General features: G+C 47.8%; 1 protein-coding gene across 3 annotated transcripts in view; it reads right to left on the reverse strand.

The window, feature by feature from the left end:
• Positions 1–468: 468 nt before the first annotated feature.
• Positions 469–16,684, reverse strand: part of PRKACB (protein kinase cAMP-activated catalytic subunit beta) — a 41,897-nt gene continuing 25,681 nt past the window's right edge. For all 3 annotated transcript variants that reach the window (XM_077276191.1, XM_077276189.1, XM_077276192.1), the window contains exons 3-10: positions 13,336–13,464; positions 10,899–10,997; positions 9,109–9,191; positions 8,898–9,024; positions 7,911–8,006; positions 6,592–6,714; positions 6,309–6,473; positions 469–2,734 (exon numbers count right to left, since the gene is read on the reverse strand). In XM_077276191.1, coding sequence (XP_077132306.1) covers positions 2,609–2,734; positions 6,309–6,473; positions 6,592–6,714; positions 7,911–8,006; positions 8,898–9,024; positions 9,109–9,191; positions 10,899–10,997; positions 13,336–13,464 — 948 coding nt within the window. In that variant the 3' untranslated portion in view covers positions 469–2,608. The remainder of the gene's footprint in view (positions 2,735–6,308; positions 6,474–6,591; positions 6,715–7,910; positions 8,007–8,897; positions 9,025–9,108; positions 9,192–10,898; positions 10,998–13,335; positions 13,465–16,684) is intronic.

Genomic DNA, 16,684 nt, shown 5'->3' on the forward strand with positions numbered 1-16,684 from the left:
ATAGTAATAGTGCCCCCCACTGTGCCTCCATCTAGTAATAGTGCCCCCATAGTAATAGTGCCCCCACTGTGCCTCCATCTAGTAATAGTGCCCCCTCTAGTATTAGTGCCCCCACATAGTAATAGTGCCCCCACTGCACCTCCATCTAGTAATAGTGCCCACTGTGCCTCCATATAGTAATAGTGCCCCCACATAGTAATAGTGCCCCCACTGCACCTCCATCTAGTAATAGTGCCCACTGTGCCTCCATATAGTAATAGTGCCCCCACGTAGTAATAGTGCCCCCACTGCACCTCCATCTAGTAATAGTGCCCACTGTGCCTCCATATAGTAATAGTGCCCCCACGTAGTAATAGTGCCCCCACTGTGCCTCCATCCAGTAATCTTTCTGAAGTTCATGAATGACAGCGCAGCCCCCGTATAATGGATCGTGTCCGCAGTCCAATGAAATACAAAAGATGTCAAGTCTTTTTTTCATACAAAGAATTTCTTTCGATTTATTGTGACGTATATATAGATTTTGTTACATAAAATTTGCTACAGCAAAGTATCTGAAACTTTTTTTTTTCCCCTTGCACATAACGTAAGAGTGGAGAAAGACTGCGACGCTCCTCGGCCTTCTCGTAACAACTCTGTGCAAACAAAGGAAAAAACCACCCGCCAACCTAAAGACGTACACACCGAGTGTCGCCTCGTACGTCTCCGGTTAGAAGAGCTGATCGTGAAGTGTATCTGACCCTGCGCCACGAGGAGGCGGCCGCCTGGAGCCACTGGTGAAACTGGTCCACTGGCAATCCTCTACATCAGCCCAATGGCCGCCCTCCGACAGGCAAGAAATGAGACCTGCGGCCTATGTGTACTCCTGAGTAACTACAAGTCCCAGAAGCACCTGACGCGGTCAGGAGGAGCTGGGACCTGTGGTTCCCCACAGACAGGAGGAGGCCACCGCTCTGGACATATTAAAAAGGAAGCCGCGCCGGTGAATTTCTCCCAGCATGGAAACAAATGCAACAGATGGAAACACGTACAGATATCTCCAGATAGAAACAATTCATCCTCGTTGTGCATGGAGATGGGTCAGAAAAGAAGACGAGTTTATTGGAATCGCTGTGCTGTTGTAAGACAGGTCACAGAGATATATATATATATATTTATATATAATGTAGACGTGTACAAACAAGAAATTTATATGGACAAGCAAAAACCATAAAGTGGTGGGAGACGTGGGAACACTTCATCTGGTGGAGAGGGGTAAAAAAAAAAAAAAATACACGGAAGGCAGCGCGAGTCCTAACAAAATACTACCTGTACAGCCGCCTCGCCGTGAAACAGTGCGACTCATGGCAGGGCTCGTCAGATTTACATGAAACAATCAACCCCCAAAAATAAAAAGGTAAAAAATAAAATCTTCACTTGCTACGGCAGCGTCGAGCATTTGCCTCCTCGGGGGACACAGCGCGGTTGCTGACAGCACTTTACCCTCAATTTACTAATATAGTATACCAAAATAAAATGTGGCAGCAACATCTAATGAGGACAGACGGACCGGCATCGCAACCGAGCTGAAATATTGAACCCTTTATTTCCTGACTGCTACTGGCGCATAATTATCAGTCGTTTTTGGTTTACGTGTACAAAAAAAAAAAAAAGGTAAATTAAATAAGGGAAAAAAAAAAAAAAGAATCCAAAATTAGATCTTGTGAAAGTGGAAAGTGTTTATCGTGTCGTCACAATTTATTTTGTTCCGTTTAAAAAAAAAAATAAAAAAAAAATTTATTGATGGGAATTTTAAGAAAGCAGGCAGCACTGTAACAACAAGACCCAACCTGAACATTTAGTGACGTGGTCCACAGCGGAGACGTGCGATTGTATACTGCCTTGTCAGGTAATGAGAAGATTCTGCCAAAGTGTTAATGAAGAAAAAAATAAGTGAGTAACAGGGAAAGCGGCAGAGGAAAACAAAGACCAAGGCACGGGAAGGGGGCTAGCTAACCTAAATGTTGCACTTTGGATCTACGCGATCATTGGCCAATCTCCTGAAAAAGGCTACCCTCGTTACATGTGCGACCCTTGGCGGTATTATTTTACACAAAGAAAGTTCCTGACCAAGTCATAAAAAACCTGCAGCAAGGAGGAAACAGAAAAAAAAAGTCTATGTAATATTTCCTTTTTTACAGTGGCACAGACTGGAGGCGATGAGCTCGGCAATCTACACGTTACTAAGTGCAACATCTCCCATAGCAGTCACACAACACACGGTCAAAGTAAAAGGGAGTGTGATCGGGTAAAATACTACTTAAAAACGGTGCCATGGTGGAAGGAAAAACCAGCAACGGGCGCAGAACGGAAAACAGAGGAGAAACAAAAACAAGATGAGTGGTCTAGTATTCTGCATTACGGCACCGGCTGCTTTGCCATGCCGCTGTACGAGGGTCGGTGCAACCTGCACGCATGGAAGATGGCGCTCTAGACTTCAGTCAGCTTTGCGGAATGAAGGAACTAGGTAACTCTCGACGTAAGATGGTGTCAGCTCCACCCCATCTGAAAAACAGAGTGCAAAGATCCCGATGTGAGCCCTGATGGCGTTCTCGTCTAACGCGCTTCCATCCTAAAAGTCAGCAAATTCTTTTGCACATTTCTCGGTGAGAGACACGCGGATGTCCTCCTCCTCGTAGTCGTCGAAGTTGCTGGTGTCTCCGGGGCCTCGACACTTTGGTATGAACGGAGCTTCCACCTGATGGACAAAAAGGGAAATGTCAGCACCAAGACAAGAGACGCCGAGTTACGTACAAGCCGCGGATTGTTGCCTCAACGCTAGCGGCACAACCTGCTTACTGCAGATATGGACTCGGCCTCAAGGCTCCTCAATGCCACAGATCCCTATTAACAGGTGTCAGGGAGCAGCGTAACAAAGGGAACCCAGTTATACACTCCCGAAACTGCGGACACCACCACATAGGTCCAGGAGAGACCATGCTAGAACTACCTACATAAAGGGACCCCAGTTATACACTCCCGAAACTGTGGACACCACCACATAGGTCCAGGAGAGACCATGCTAGACCTACCTACATAAAGGGACCCCAGTTATACCCTCCTGAAACTGCGGACACCACCACATAGGTCTAGGAGAGACCATGCTAGACCTACCTACATAAAGGGACCCCAGTTATACCCTCCCGAAACTGCAGACACCACCACATTGGTCCAGGAGAGACCATGCTAGACTTACCTACATAAAGGGACCCCAGTTATACCCTCCTGAAACTGCAGACACCACCACACAGGTCCAGGAGAGACCATGCTAGAACTACCTACATAAAGGGACCCCAGTTATACACTCCTGAAACTGCGGACACCACCACATAGGTCCAGGAGAGACCATGCTAGACCTACCTACATAAAGGGACCCCAGTTATACCCTCCTGAAACTGTGGACACCACCACATAGGTCCAGGAGAGACCATGCTAGACCTACCTACATAAAGGGACCCCAGTTATACCTTCCTGAAACTGCGGACACCACCACATAGGTCCAGGAGAGACCATGCTAGATCTACCTACATAAAGGGAACCCAGTTATACCCTCCTGAAACTGCGGACACCATCACATAGGTCCAGGAGAGACCATGCATCAGAGGCCTTCTACCTGTACAGCGGCTAGTTCCCATTATATTGTTAACCCCTTTATGGCTATGTGTAGCTCAAAACATGGGGCCCCTATAATCAGTGTGCACTCAAACTCTCTGATGAGCTGTCTCCTATGTATTTATGTTATACAATTTTAACAATGTTTTAGATATTTCCCACTTTCCATGCTCTTTTCTACAGTCGGCCTGGAGCGGAGTACTTTGCCATTGGCAGCAGTGAGCAATATCTGACAAGTCTTCATCTTAGGAGGAGGCGAATCACACACCTCCCCCAGACGCCCACAGACTGCAGCGGCGCCCGTCCAAAAATGTACAGCCAAGAAAGAGAACACATAATAAAACTGAACATAGAGGTGTCACCACTGCAACGCTACACAATAAACAGAGCAAAGCAGCACTGCAAACCACAACGACCATCTCCTACCGGGAATACAGCACCAATGCAAGCTATGAGATTACTTTGCACTGGGGCTGTATTCTCCAAAGTAGATTTTTTTTCCCTGTCAAGGTTATTCCATACAGTATAATAAGTGCCCGATGCATGGTTAATGCACACAGGGGAGCGCGGAGCATGGACTTTGGTCCCGTAGCTCAATGCATATCCTTCTTTCCTGACCCCAGAGCTTTAGAGTCAGATGGCTCCCATAGTCGTCTAGAGGCCGGTGACAAGCGGAATGGCACGCAATGATGAATAAGGCCGGCACTGAGGTAGTGGACCCCGGTGGGCTGAGGGCCTTCATGGTCATAAATAGTAATCAGACCCATAAAACGGAGACTTATCTGGATATAGGGGAACTGCCCCTGACAGCAGTGTGCAGGGAGACATCCATGAAGATACCAGCGCAGCCTCATTCAATGATTGTTTGCTTCCCCTCCTCAATGTTACATCAACAACTGAGACCATCACACGGCGTCCCGCTGCTCCTCACAGATCGTACGGCGTCCCGCTGCTCCTCACAGATCGTACGGCGTCCCGCTGCTCCTCACAGATCGTACGGCATCCCGCTGCTCCTCACAGATCGTACGGCGTCCCGCTGCTCCTCACAGATCGTACGGCGTCCCGCTGCTCCTCACAGATCGTACGGCGTCCCGCTGCTCCTCACAGATCGTACGGCGTCCCGCTGCTCCTCACAGATCGTACGGCGTCCCGCTGCTCCTCACAGATCGTACGGCGTCCCGCTGCTCCTCACAGCTCTTAGGCCAAGAAATCAGATACAATCCATCAGGGAGCGCAGCAGAAAGCCTGTAATCACCTGCGGCGTCACGACGGGGGACAGACGGCAATGGGCAGGTAATGCAGAAATCATATCTGCAGCACATGTGCTGAGAAAGATTAAACACATTTAACCTGTGACCGCCCGTCGCCGCCATTATCTGGTCACCGCCATCGTCAGTATCTGGTGACCGCCCGTTGCTGCCATCGTCAGTATATGGTGACCACCCGTCACCTCCATCAGTATCTGGTGACCTCCCATCGCCAGTATTTGATGACCGCCCGTTGCCGTCATCGCCAGTATCTGGTGACCTCCCGTCACCGCCATCGTCAGTATCTGGTGACCGCCCGTCACCACCATCGTATCTGGTGACCGCCCGTCGCCGCCATCATTTTCGACACTTCTACTCAGGTCATGGAGGATCTCGGCAGGAGGTTGTGCCAAACATCTTGGAGAACTTCTCCCAGATCTTCTGTGTATGAGGCTTGTGCGGATCCTGTGGTCTCATCATGAGATCCCGGATCTCATGAAGCAGATCTGGTGGGTGGAGATACACAGGACCGGTATGTAGAATGGTGAGCGGTCAGGCACGGGGCCGTTATTGCAATGTCTTGAGAGCGGCAGGTTTTTTTTCGCAGTGCGAATAGCAGAGACGTTTCTCCGCTCTGCTCCATCCATGTATTATATCGTTGGCCTTTTCTCTACAGAGCAGGGTGTAATCAGGGAGGAATATTTAGGGGGGACGCTCGTTCAGCTCCGATATTCTAATATAAGGGCAGATCTTCCTGGTTCCCTTTAAGGTAAATCTATACATTGTACTTTACATGTATGCGAGGAATTCCCAGAAGAACAGGTTTGTCTACAATGACAAGAATACGTCCTGCCCCGTAGACCTTAAGGCTGGATGTGCGCAGATCGCAGGCTGCAACCATCTAACACTACGGAGGCTCGGACCCTCGCTCCGGGGGCTTCTGGAGCCGCCATTGGCTTCTATTCAGAGCGTTCGGTGTCAGACCTGGATAGTGCTCATCTATAAATGTGCTGTAGTATCAAACAGGCGGGGGACAGCGCTGCACCGCTTCATCATTTACCTGGCACAGCGCCTCACATTTTCTAGTGCCGGTCGTACAGTCCAGTCCCCTCCAGCTGCAGCACCCGGCAGAGATCCCACCCAACCAATGTGTCTCCATAGTCTCTGGCCCTGCAGTCACAGCCCATCGTTTCTCCTAGTTGTACGTTTGCAGTAAAGGACACAGATGAAAAGTAACTGCAGAATCAGAATTGCAGCCTGTAACCATGGAGACACACTCTGGAGGCTGGAGCTGTATACACAAAACGGTGAAGTCTTTACTTTTATAAAGACGACTTGCAAAGTTTTTAATTCCAGCAATAGAAAAGGTCAGCAGCAAAGATGGAGGCGGCATTTCTACATCGTGTGGATCACCTTTCTCTGGTAGATTGCAATCCAGTCTGTGGTGGCAAACCACTTGTGGTTCTTGATATCGTTGACCCCGTTCTTCAGATTCCCGTATCGCTTGGTCAGATCTACCTGCAGTAAGTTCCTTAGTAAATCTTTCAGATCTGAGCTGAAGTGGGATGGGAACCGTACCTGAAGGCGAGAGGAAAGACGCGATAATCAGACTCCTCTCCTCCCCGTGGGATTACTCCGAGAGGATATTCGTGACATTCGCGACAATGTCCTGCTGAGACGTCGTCCCTTTACTTACCTTTCCTGAAACTATTTTTTCGTATATCTGAATGGGCTGATCAGCGAAAAATGGAGGATAACCTGCTGCCATTTCATAGATTAACACCCCTAATGCCCACCAGTCCACCGCCTTGTTGTAGCCCTATAGGGAGGAGAAATGGAAAGAACGTGAGATTCCTAGGAACATCAGGGCTGCAAAGAAAATACATCTTAAAGGGGTTGTGGCAACATCGAAAATGTTTAAATAGTAACGTACTTATACAGAGCAATATTGAATTGTAATTTTATTAAAGATCCCCTCATTCTCAAGAACAGGAATTTTCCAGTGTATTGTTTAATGCTCATTACCTAGGTTACCGGCCACCACTGCAGTGTGGATGAGCATGCTCAGTGGTTATGAGCACGCGCAGTACTGACAAGCTCCCCTTGTCAATAGAGCATTGTAAGCACAGATGACCGATCTCTGGATCCCAATCCCAGCAGGTTTAGAGTCCCTGCGCTCCTCCGTGGCTGCAGCTTAGGGACGTGCACAGGCCAAAGCAGCGGTGCCACCATGCAGATGTCCAAACTGTCAATCTACAGGAGCGCACCACCCCCGAAAACCAGGAGGCAGAGGAGCGCTGCTGAAGATTACAAGTGAGGACAACAGTCCGACCATTTCATCGGTGAATAGTTGCATGGCCCTGTGCACTACCCCTGTAGACGTGTATAGTAAGAGTTATTTTTTAATGGTTTTAACTCTACAATTAATCAATACTAATTTTTATATGGTTATGTGTTATTTGAGTGACTGTTTATTATCTTTTATTAAGTAAATTCAATTTACTCAATTCTCGTGTGAACGTTTCTTATTCATCACAATCATTGAATCCGTTCAATGATCGAGCAAATCTTTAGGTGTGAGGCTGCTAATTGCAGCTTCAGGATTTCAGACTTCGCTGATGAAGTCCCAGTTGTCCAGAAGTGTCAGTGTCCCCTCCAGGGAAACAGCAGCGCTCGTGGCTATGGTTTTCTATTGCAGATAAGATCTATTTAGTATAATAGTCCCAAGCTGCAATACAAAACAACACAAAAAAAAGCACAAGAGGCGCAGTTCCTAGAAGAAGAAAAAAAGCTGATCCAGTTTTCTGATTCTATAAAGCCCCCAAAAAAGGTAAAGTAAGGTGTTTGCAATGGTGGCGTGGAGTCAGGTGAAAGTCACATTTTTCCCCAACATTCACCTTCTGTGTATGGTTACATGGGGAGAGCGCAGGTTATAGAGGAGTGTGCATGAGCCTTTAACTAGCAGCTAGACAGAACTGACAGTGGGGGATACGTGTCCGTCTACTTGTCGCTTGCCTTGCTCAAAATAATTTCCGGTGCCAGGTATTCTGGGGTGCCACATAATGTCCAAGTCCTTCCCTTTACTCGCTTGGCAAACCCAAAGTCTGTGACCTGCAAAAGAAATAGTGACGTTACTTCTCCTTTATCAGAAGCTTCCAAACCCATGATATCATCATACGGGCAGGGCAGAGTGGTTTACAGGAATAGGGGATGGAAACTTTTCACTTTGCAGTAAATCATAAAAATGCCTTAAACATTCTCTCTCTCTCATTATTCTGGCATTTGGTAAATATTAATAAATTATGGTAATTTTAATTGTCCTAAAACGGGAAAGGCTCATTCTGATTTCATGTCAGAGTTTGAGAAAAACCTGCAGATGTGTCTTTATATAAAGTGGATGGAAACGTCTGGTTTACACTGTATATTCCAGACTGCTGAAGTATATAGTAAAAGTGCTGGTCTCCTAGAAAGCACGGCCACAGGTTGCACTTCACAGAAGTACATGGAAGCCACAGGGTCCCTTCAGCAGATCCCTGGCTTCTATGGAAATCCATTGGTGCCATTTGATGGCATTGCAGGCGAGTCTACGAGTGCCAGGAATGGACGCCTGGGTAGGACTGTGGTGCTTAAATGCTGCTGCTAGTGATTGATGGCAGCATTTAAATGATTAACAGCAGTAACTGGTGTCATATCCGGCTGCTGCCGTCAGTGGCTGACGTTGGCTGTATCCCCGACTAGGACATCCAGCAATAAAGGGTTAAACTCAATGGGTGCATAAAAATAATAAATGCCATGTGACATTTGCTATTAATGGATCAGTTATTGGTTTTGTTAATTTGACGATCCATAAAAATGTTAAAGAGTTGGGAGTCAATACTCTGACGGTGACACACGTAAAGTCTACACACCTGGCCAGGACGTGTGCACGGCAGTGACAGTAATACGGAAATGCCGGCTGTGGTCCGTGGTGGTCGTCATTACCTTAGGAACGAGGCCGCTCACCTGAATATATCCTTGTTGGTCAATTAGGAGGTTTTCTGGCTTGAGATCTCTGTAGATGAGGTCTAGTGAATGGAGGTACTCGAATGTTAAAACTATCTGAGCTGCGTAGAACCGCGCGTGGGGCTCGCTGGAAAGAAATACGGCACCTTAGATACCCGCAGCAGCAGGATCCCGCCACACAACCCACAGAAAGGCACAGAACACAACCGACCTGAACCTGCCGATTCTCCTTAGGTGTGAGAACATTTCTCCTCCCGGCACATATTCCATCACCATATAAAGGTTCGAGTTATCCTGTGGGGAACATCAGAAGTAAATATTAAGGACACGGTGTAGACTGCAGACGTTACAAGGGTGAATCGCGCGGTTTCCCTGCACTTTAGCAGCGTTGCGGCATCCTTTTGCTATATGACGAGCCCACATACGGCGGACGACAGCGGATCTGCCTGCAGATAATCATCTGCTGATTACGGTACCAGCCGCGTAGATGAGATTTGTGCGGCAGAAACCAATCTTTAGGGAGGATTTCACATCTGCAGCTTGTTACTTTTTGTGCATCTTTCAATCTTTGCTGTGACTTTTACAATTTTCATTGCAGTTTGGCAATGACATCTGTAAGGATTCGGTGAAGAGTTTGGCCACTGTGGACAATCTGTGGGACGTGGACTTCTCCACAACTGACCTGAACCATGACACATGGACTGAAGGGTGCGGGTGGAGAGGAGGCAGACAGGATTTTTAGTACTGGAGAAATTAAGCAAAATGAAAAATGCTGCTCAGTGACATCAAGAAGAAATGTTAAAAACTTGGAGGAATATCTAAAATCTATATGAAAATCGTCATTATACACTGCAGAACGTCCTGCGTTTTTTGTTATAGACCCCACCTTGCCGCCATTTATTGATTTTTGGGAGGAGACAAACTCCTACCCATGTTCTCGATATAACAGATTGGGGGGAGAGCCCATCTCAAGACATCCCTGTATCTTCTCTTAGGACTCAGCATAAAGCAGTTCCTCTGCGGTTCCTCCTGGAAATCTATGAATTAATAGGCACCTGAGTGTTAGCACTTGGGGGTTGTGTCCCCACAAACTTCGATATTGCCCAATGATTACTTCGTGATGGATTCTGACACACTTGACAAGGACGATTGAAGCGCCCCGCTGTCAATGTACTGATATTTCGGGCAGTAATAATAATGGCCCATGTAGATAAGCCAGTGTTCGTATGCTCGTCCCAGACACCGCAATCCTCCAATGAACAAGTAAAACACTTGATTGCTGGACGCGATGCTTTTTAAGCCGACAATGATTGTTGCCAGCAGCGCGTGGCCCGGTGTGAACAGGACGTGTGCTGCATGGACTATAGGGAACAGACAGATTGGATGGATGACCATTCCGTCCATCCGTTTCTACAGCCGGTGTGAATTGTCCCATAAAGGCTCGCCGATCGGTTTGCTATATCCGCTCGGCAGTCATTTAACGGTGTCTCTAAATAGGTCCCAAAGGAGGAACAATCAGGACTTCAGAAACAAATGCAAAATTCCAGATGTGACCCTTCAGACACTACCATCTCTAGCAATGTGTTAAGTGCAAACATTTCCAGAATTACAAGGCAAAGTTTTGGTGGAAAAGTGTAATATCCTGCTGCCTACATGGATGCCTTTATTCTGGGAGGTCAGGGAACAGCACCTAGCCCCCATCATGGACACAGATGTGAGGTATGGAGATGAAGGATCACCCATCAGGTTCCCCAATAATTGTGCCCTCTGCAGCCAGCGACACTGGAGGCTCTTGCATCAGTCACGATGGACAGACGCAGACGTCCATGTGTCACAGTCCGATGATGGGCCGCAATGCTCGGCCCGGCCGGGGTCTCCTGAGCTGGACTCTACAGCCTCATCCGTGCTTACAAGGCTGTGGAGCGCCGCTCTGGAGAACGCAGCCGGTCCGGGCATTGCACGCTGTACTCGGAATTCTCTGCTTCCTCAGGAATCGTTTACCTTGAATGAATACTCCAACCTCACCAGGAACGGGAAGTTGACGGCCTGCAATATCCTCTTCTCGTTCAGCGTGTGTTCTATCTGCTTCAGCTTCACCACCTGGAAACCAATCATCAAGAATCGGATCAACGACAGCAGAGACCGGGGGCAAAGGAAATCCCTGCCACAGTCTATTCCTGCATTAAGGCAATTATTTTTGGCCTATTTAAAGGGATTCTGCTTCTGTTAAAGGGCTCAAAGGTGCCAAAAATGGCGTCCGTATAATATAAGGTGTGTGCCATGAACGACTTCCATCTTATCGTGCACTTTATAATGTGATATGTCACTTTAAAAGAAAATTGAAGAAGACTGTGTCCATGGGTTGGACTGTAAAGATATAGTCACCCCAGACAGATCTGTTCCGGAAAGTTCTGAGACTGAAGGATCTGGTCTTTACATAGATTTGGTTGGTTCCTGCAGCACGCGCCCGGACTTCTGCCGTGGTAATAAAGGTTTTAGGCAATTCACAGGCAAATTATCAGCTGTAGGGAGATGTCACACGAGCAGAGGATATCGGCCATAACCAGGAGCCAACGAGTGGATCACAGCAATCATTTCCCAGTTACACGTTTTCTACACTGACGGCAGCACAGACATTTATTGGAGCGGGGACACACGGGTACATGGATCTAGAATATTGGGCAACGTGGCACCTGTTAGACCCCACATCCAGGCTGCCGGTCTATTAGCAGACCCTGCACTACAGGTCTATAGCGGAGGGAGAGGTTACACCATGACCTCCGTGCTCCTCCTGTTACCCGGGGGAGGACTGGTAAGTGACCGGCGGCTCCGGGGCAGCGCTCACATCCACCTTTTAGGCTTTGCCTGTGACTTTCTTAATGACCTCTGTGCACAGAACAGATTACAGAAGTGATGTCTTGTGAAAGTGCTGGCGGCTTTGGTGTCACAGTCACAAGGCTGCAGGCGGCCAAGATCTGTGCAGGAAACGGCTGCTTCCACCACATGCGGGGGCGGCAGCTACAGCCCCCGGTGCAACGTGCCGGCCGTGCACAGCCTCGCAATGGCACAACAGCAATGAGACGACGCCAACCATTTAAATGTTGGGCGACTCCAGCTGCTGCAGCACATCTTCATCTTTATTTTCTAATTAGGATGGAATTTAGAACTCTATTTCTGTCACAGCGCTGAGCTGCCATCATTATTTCAGTGCTTCATCCCCACTTTCTTCATACAGAAGGCCGTATTCTCCTTACAAGAGGCTGGCGCGGCCCCAGGTTCAGTGTGCAGCCGACATGACACCATCTAGCTCCGGTGTGTATCGGCTCACGACTCCATCACTGGGGTTCGGCCTGCGTCTCAGGCAGTGCCAGTTCCTTTCTGGGGAGCACTGATGTTCCCCTTTGTCCATTCAAGTTTCTTGGGGTCTTCATTATTTGGTTATATAACGAGTATTCATTGGGACGTGAACCTCGCATGACGCATCGATACAGCTCTATTGACATTAATGTCCTTGGTTGCAGGTCGATAACTCAAGAAGAGCAAGACGAAACTCCCTGAAACGCGTGGATGTTAATTCATTCCTGCCCATGTGGGCACACCTGCACACGGCACCGGAGTGTTACTTTCTAAGCTGAGATTCATCTACAGTAGTAACACTGGATGCGGTGAGCCATTTGCCAGCGATCAGCATCCAGGGTATCGGAGGGGACGAGTGTCACCTGGAAGTCCTCTCCGCCAGGTCTCTTGGCCGAGGCATGTATGTCATTCTGGGCTGTCGTGACACCAGAAGACAAAATCTATGCTACTACCATGCCAAGATGCACCAATAGATTAGTTTTTCGAGCATCTTGGTATGGAAATAGCATAGATTTTGTCTTCTGGCTTAATGACAGCCCAAAATACATCACATTTACTAAAAAGTGTCTCTTAAGAAATTAAGAAAATTTCACTCAGGTTACAGCAGTGAAGGACACTCCGGCATTTACAGGGTGTCATCTACAGCGATGTGACTCACCGTCGTCTTCACACCTTTTACCTAGAGCCCTAATAGTGACCTGGCTACAGCCTTATTCATTATTTAATTTGTGCCTTTAAGTTAGTTTTACTTGGTTTCATCTTTTTTTTTGGGGGGGGGGGGGGGCTGCCTTTATAGGTGAAGTTTCTGTTTTAAGCCCAATTCATCATTTGCAACTTATTGCTATAAAAAGGCATAAAAAATAAGACAAAGAAGAAAAGTCACAAATGTAAATGATGAATAGGGGCCAAGGCGTCTTTCCCCGTTCCTGTTTTATTGTAAACGGAGTATGTGCAAAAAAAACAAACAAAAAAAAAACAACAAAAAACAGGGAGGTGTGAATGAGGCCTAGATGTGCTCCAGGGTGTCGGCAGGGTCAGGAGCTGGATCAGCAGTGGTCGGGCCACGACCGGAGACACCTACCTTCTGTTTATCCAGGATCTTCATGGCGTAATACTGATCGGCTCCTTTATGTTTCACCAACATGACCCTTCCGAATGAGCCAGTGCCCAAAGTCTTTATCCTCTCGAAGTCATCTAGGCCGGCTGTGTTCTGAGGGAGACAGACGGATTACATCATTTAACCGTTTGCAGACTGGATCACTTGCTTGGCACAGCTGCATTGTTTGCATTGGACCGGGTACAAATATAACAGAAGCCGGGCTGACTAACTGGTTTATGAGCATTTTGGAGAACGATCCGTGTATGTCTGTGCCCGGTATGCAAATGCGTAATAAGTGCGGCCATTGTGTTCACGGATACATTCAGGATGTGCTCACATGTGCAGTGATATGGACGGAAGTAATCCACTGAGTGTCAGGGCAGATTTCGCTGCACCTTTCACCCCATGCATTGGAAAAGGGGAAAATGGGCAGAGAAAAGAAGAGTTACTCAGCGGCTCAGCATTGCAATGTGTCGTGGATTTACTACCTGCAAATACTGATTGAATATTTTCACTGAATCCGCTACATGCAATTATCCCCAAAAAGATTTATGTTCACATTGTTCCAGTTTCTATACATTGTAGCAGCACGCAACATTCTCTCCAAGACGTTTCCCAAGAAAACTGTGGCAGATTGCCTTTCCTTAGAGTTTTCACCCATCTGTAAATTCCCAGATAGGCCCCGAATCGGTGATTAAAGTGTCCGATTGTGGAGGGTCCCAATGATAACATAAGTACCCTCCATTAGAATGGGGCATAGACTGAAGCCCATGGGTCTGGCGTGCAGCCGAGCGCTGTCCATCTCCACTAACCCCACACTATGGATTGAGGACACCTGGCAGAAACACACAGGCGACACATAGAAACATGTCGAGTTTTGCATTCGGTGTCACCAAAACCATATTTATAAGACCACGTGGCGCTCGCAGCGCATCACATTTACGGTTCGCAGCGTCTGACGTTCACTTTATGGCATTAACGTTTTTGCTTGCCAGCTTAACCTATTCAGATGAACAGAACCAAATTCAATTGTGTGTAATTTCTGCAAGAAACCTGCTGCGTGTGAATGCAGACTTATAACGTCACCGTTCTCAGAAATGTCTGCCCTGCCAACATCGAGGACATCGCTGCAGGTGACGTCCCCCATATGCCCTGAGCGGCGTGGACATTTTTGTGAATACGGGCTTTGCATACATTTGCAATGCTCCACGAGATACAGGTTTCACCATATGGGAGAAATAATATAAAATACAGACGTCACCGATACTCGGCCCGCACTCAGGTGGTCCCAGCGGTCAGTGACTGGCAGGGGCTTATACAACCAAGGGCAGATTACTTCTACACTTTAGTCTTTTGGGGCATTTTTTTTTTCATGTACAGGAAATCCCCTTCTATTTGTGAATATTCAGCGATGTCCGGTAACAGATCTGCACAGAATAGCTACATCGTTTTGCTTAGCTGCACAATCCTGATTACAGCCTGTCCTGATGGCTTTACAGCGCACTTAACCACTGAGCCACACCGCTTCCCCAAAGTGCATAGTACTTGGCAGCCTGTTTAAAACAAGAAAGCACAAACAGGATCCATCCTGACGAGACTGTAGAAAGAAAGGACTGGATTCTGCACAATGGTCGCGCCGTTCCTCTGTTATTCCTCCTGGAAGTTCATGAATAAATCGCCCACTGGGCATTACACGTCAGGGGATGGGAGGGTGTACTTACATTTGCTGACTCTGTATAAGCAGGACTGACCGCTGCAGACATCAGGTAGAACAAACCTGCCATAAACTTACAAAACGACCAAACAGATCACGCTATAATTTTGATTTTTTTTTCAGGTGGCCGCGCTTTTTAGTAAAGATCGTAGACAACCCTTTTAATTGGCCATGTCCTGACATGCAAACTGCAGCTTTTTATCTGCGGGTGTCCGGCCGACACACACCGCAGCAATCTGATCACATTACGCCGTCACACCGCAGCAATCTGATCACATTACGCCGTCACACGCTGCAGCAATCTGATCACATTACGCCGTCACACACCGCAGCAATCTGATCACATTACGCCGTCACACACCGCAGCAATCTGATCACATTACGCCGTCACACGCTGCAGCAATCTGATCACATTACGCCGTCACACGCTGCAGCAATCTGATCACATTACACCGTCACACACCGCAGCAATCTGATCACATTATGCCTCACACACCGCAGCAATCTGGTCACATTATGCCTCACACACCGCAGCAATCTGATCACATTACGCCGTAGCAATCTGATCACATTATGCCTCACACACCGCAGCAATCTGATCACATTACGCCGTCACACGCTGCAGCAATCTGATCACATTACGCCGTCACACACCGCAGCAATCTGATCACATTACGCCGTCACACGCTGCAGCAATCTGATCACATTACACCGTCACACACCGCAGCAATCTGATCACATTACGCCGTCACACACCGCAGCAATCTGATCACATTACGCCGTCACACGCTGCAGCAATCTGATCACATTACACCGTCACACACCGCAGCAATCTGATCACATTACGCCGTCACACGCTGCAGCAATCTGATCACATTACGCCGTCACACGCTGCAGCAATCTGATCACATTACACCGTCACACACCGCAGCAATCTGATCACATTACACCGTCACACACCGCAGTAATCTGATCACATTACGCCGTCACACGCCGCAGCAATCTGATCACATTACGCCGTCACACGCTGCAGCAATCTGATCACATTACGCCGTCACACCGCAGCAATCTGATCACATTACGCCATCACACGCTGCAGCAATCTGATCACATTACACCGTCACACACCGCAGCAATCTGATCACATTACACCGTCACACACCGCAGCAATCTGATCACATTACGTTGTCACACACTGCAGCAGTCTGATCACATTACGCCGTCACACGCCGCAGCAATCTGATCACATTACGCCGTCACACGCTGCAGCAATCTGATCACATTACACCGTCACACACCGCAGCAATCTGATCACATTACGTTGTCACACACTGCAGCAATCTGATCACATTATGCCTCACACACCGCAGCAATCTGATCACATTACGCCGTCACACGCTGCAGCAATTTGATCACATTACGCCGTCACACACCGCAGTAATCTGATCACATTATACCTCACACACCGCAGTAATCTGATCACATTACGCCGTCACACACTGCAGCAATCTGATCACATTATGCCTCACACACCGCAGCAATCTGATCACATTACGCCGTCACACGCCGCAGCAATCTCATCACATTATACCTCACACACCGCAGCAATCTGATCAC

This window comes from Ranitomeya variabilis, chromosome 8 (genome assembly GCF_051348905.1).
Source record: "Ranitomeya variabilis isolate aRanVar5 chromosome 8, aRanVar5.hap1, whole genome shotgun sequence".
Taxonomy (NCBI): Eukaryota; Metazoa; Chordata; class Amphibia; order Anura; family Dendrobatidae; genus Ranitomeya; species Ranitomeya variabilis.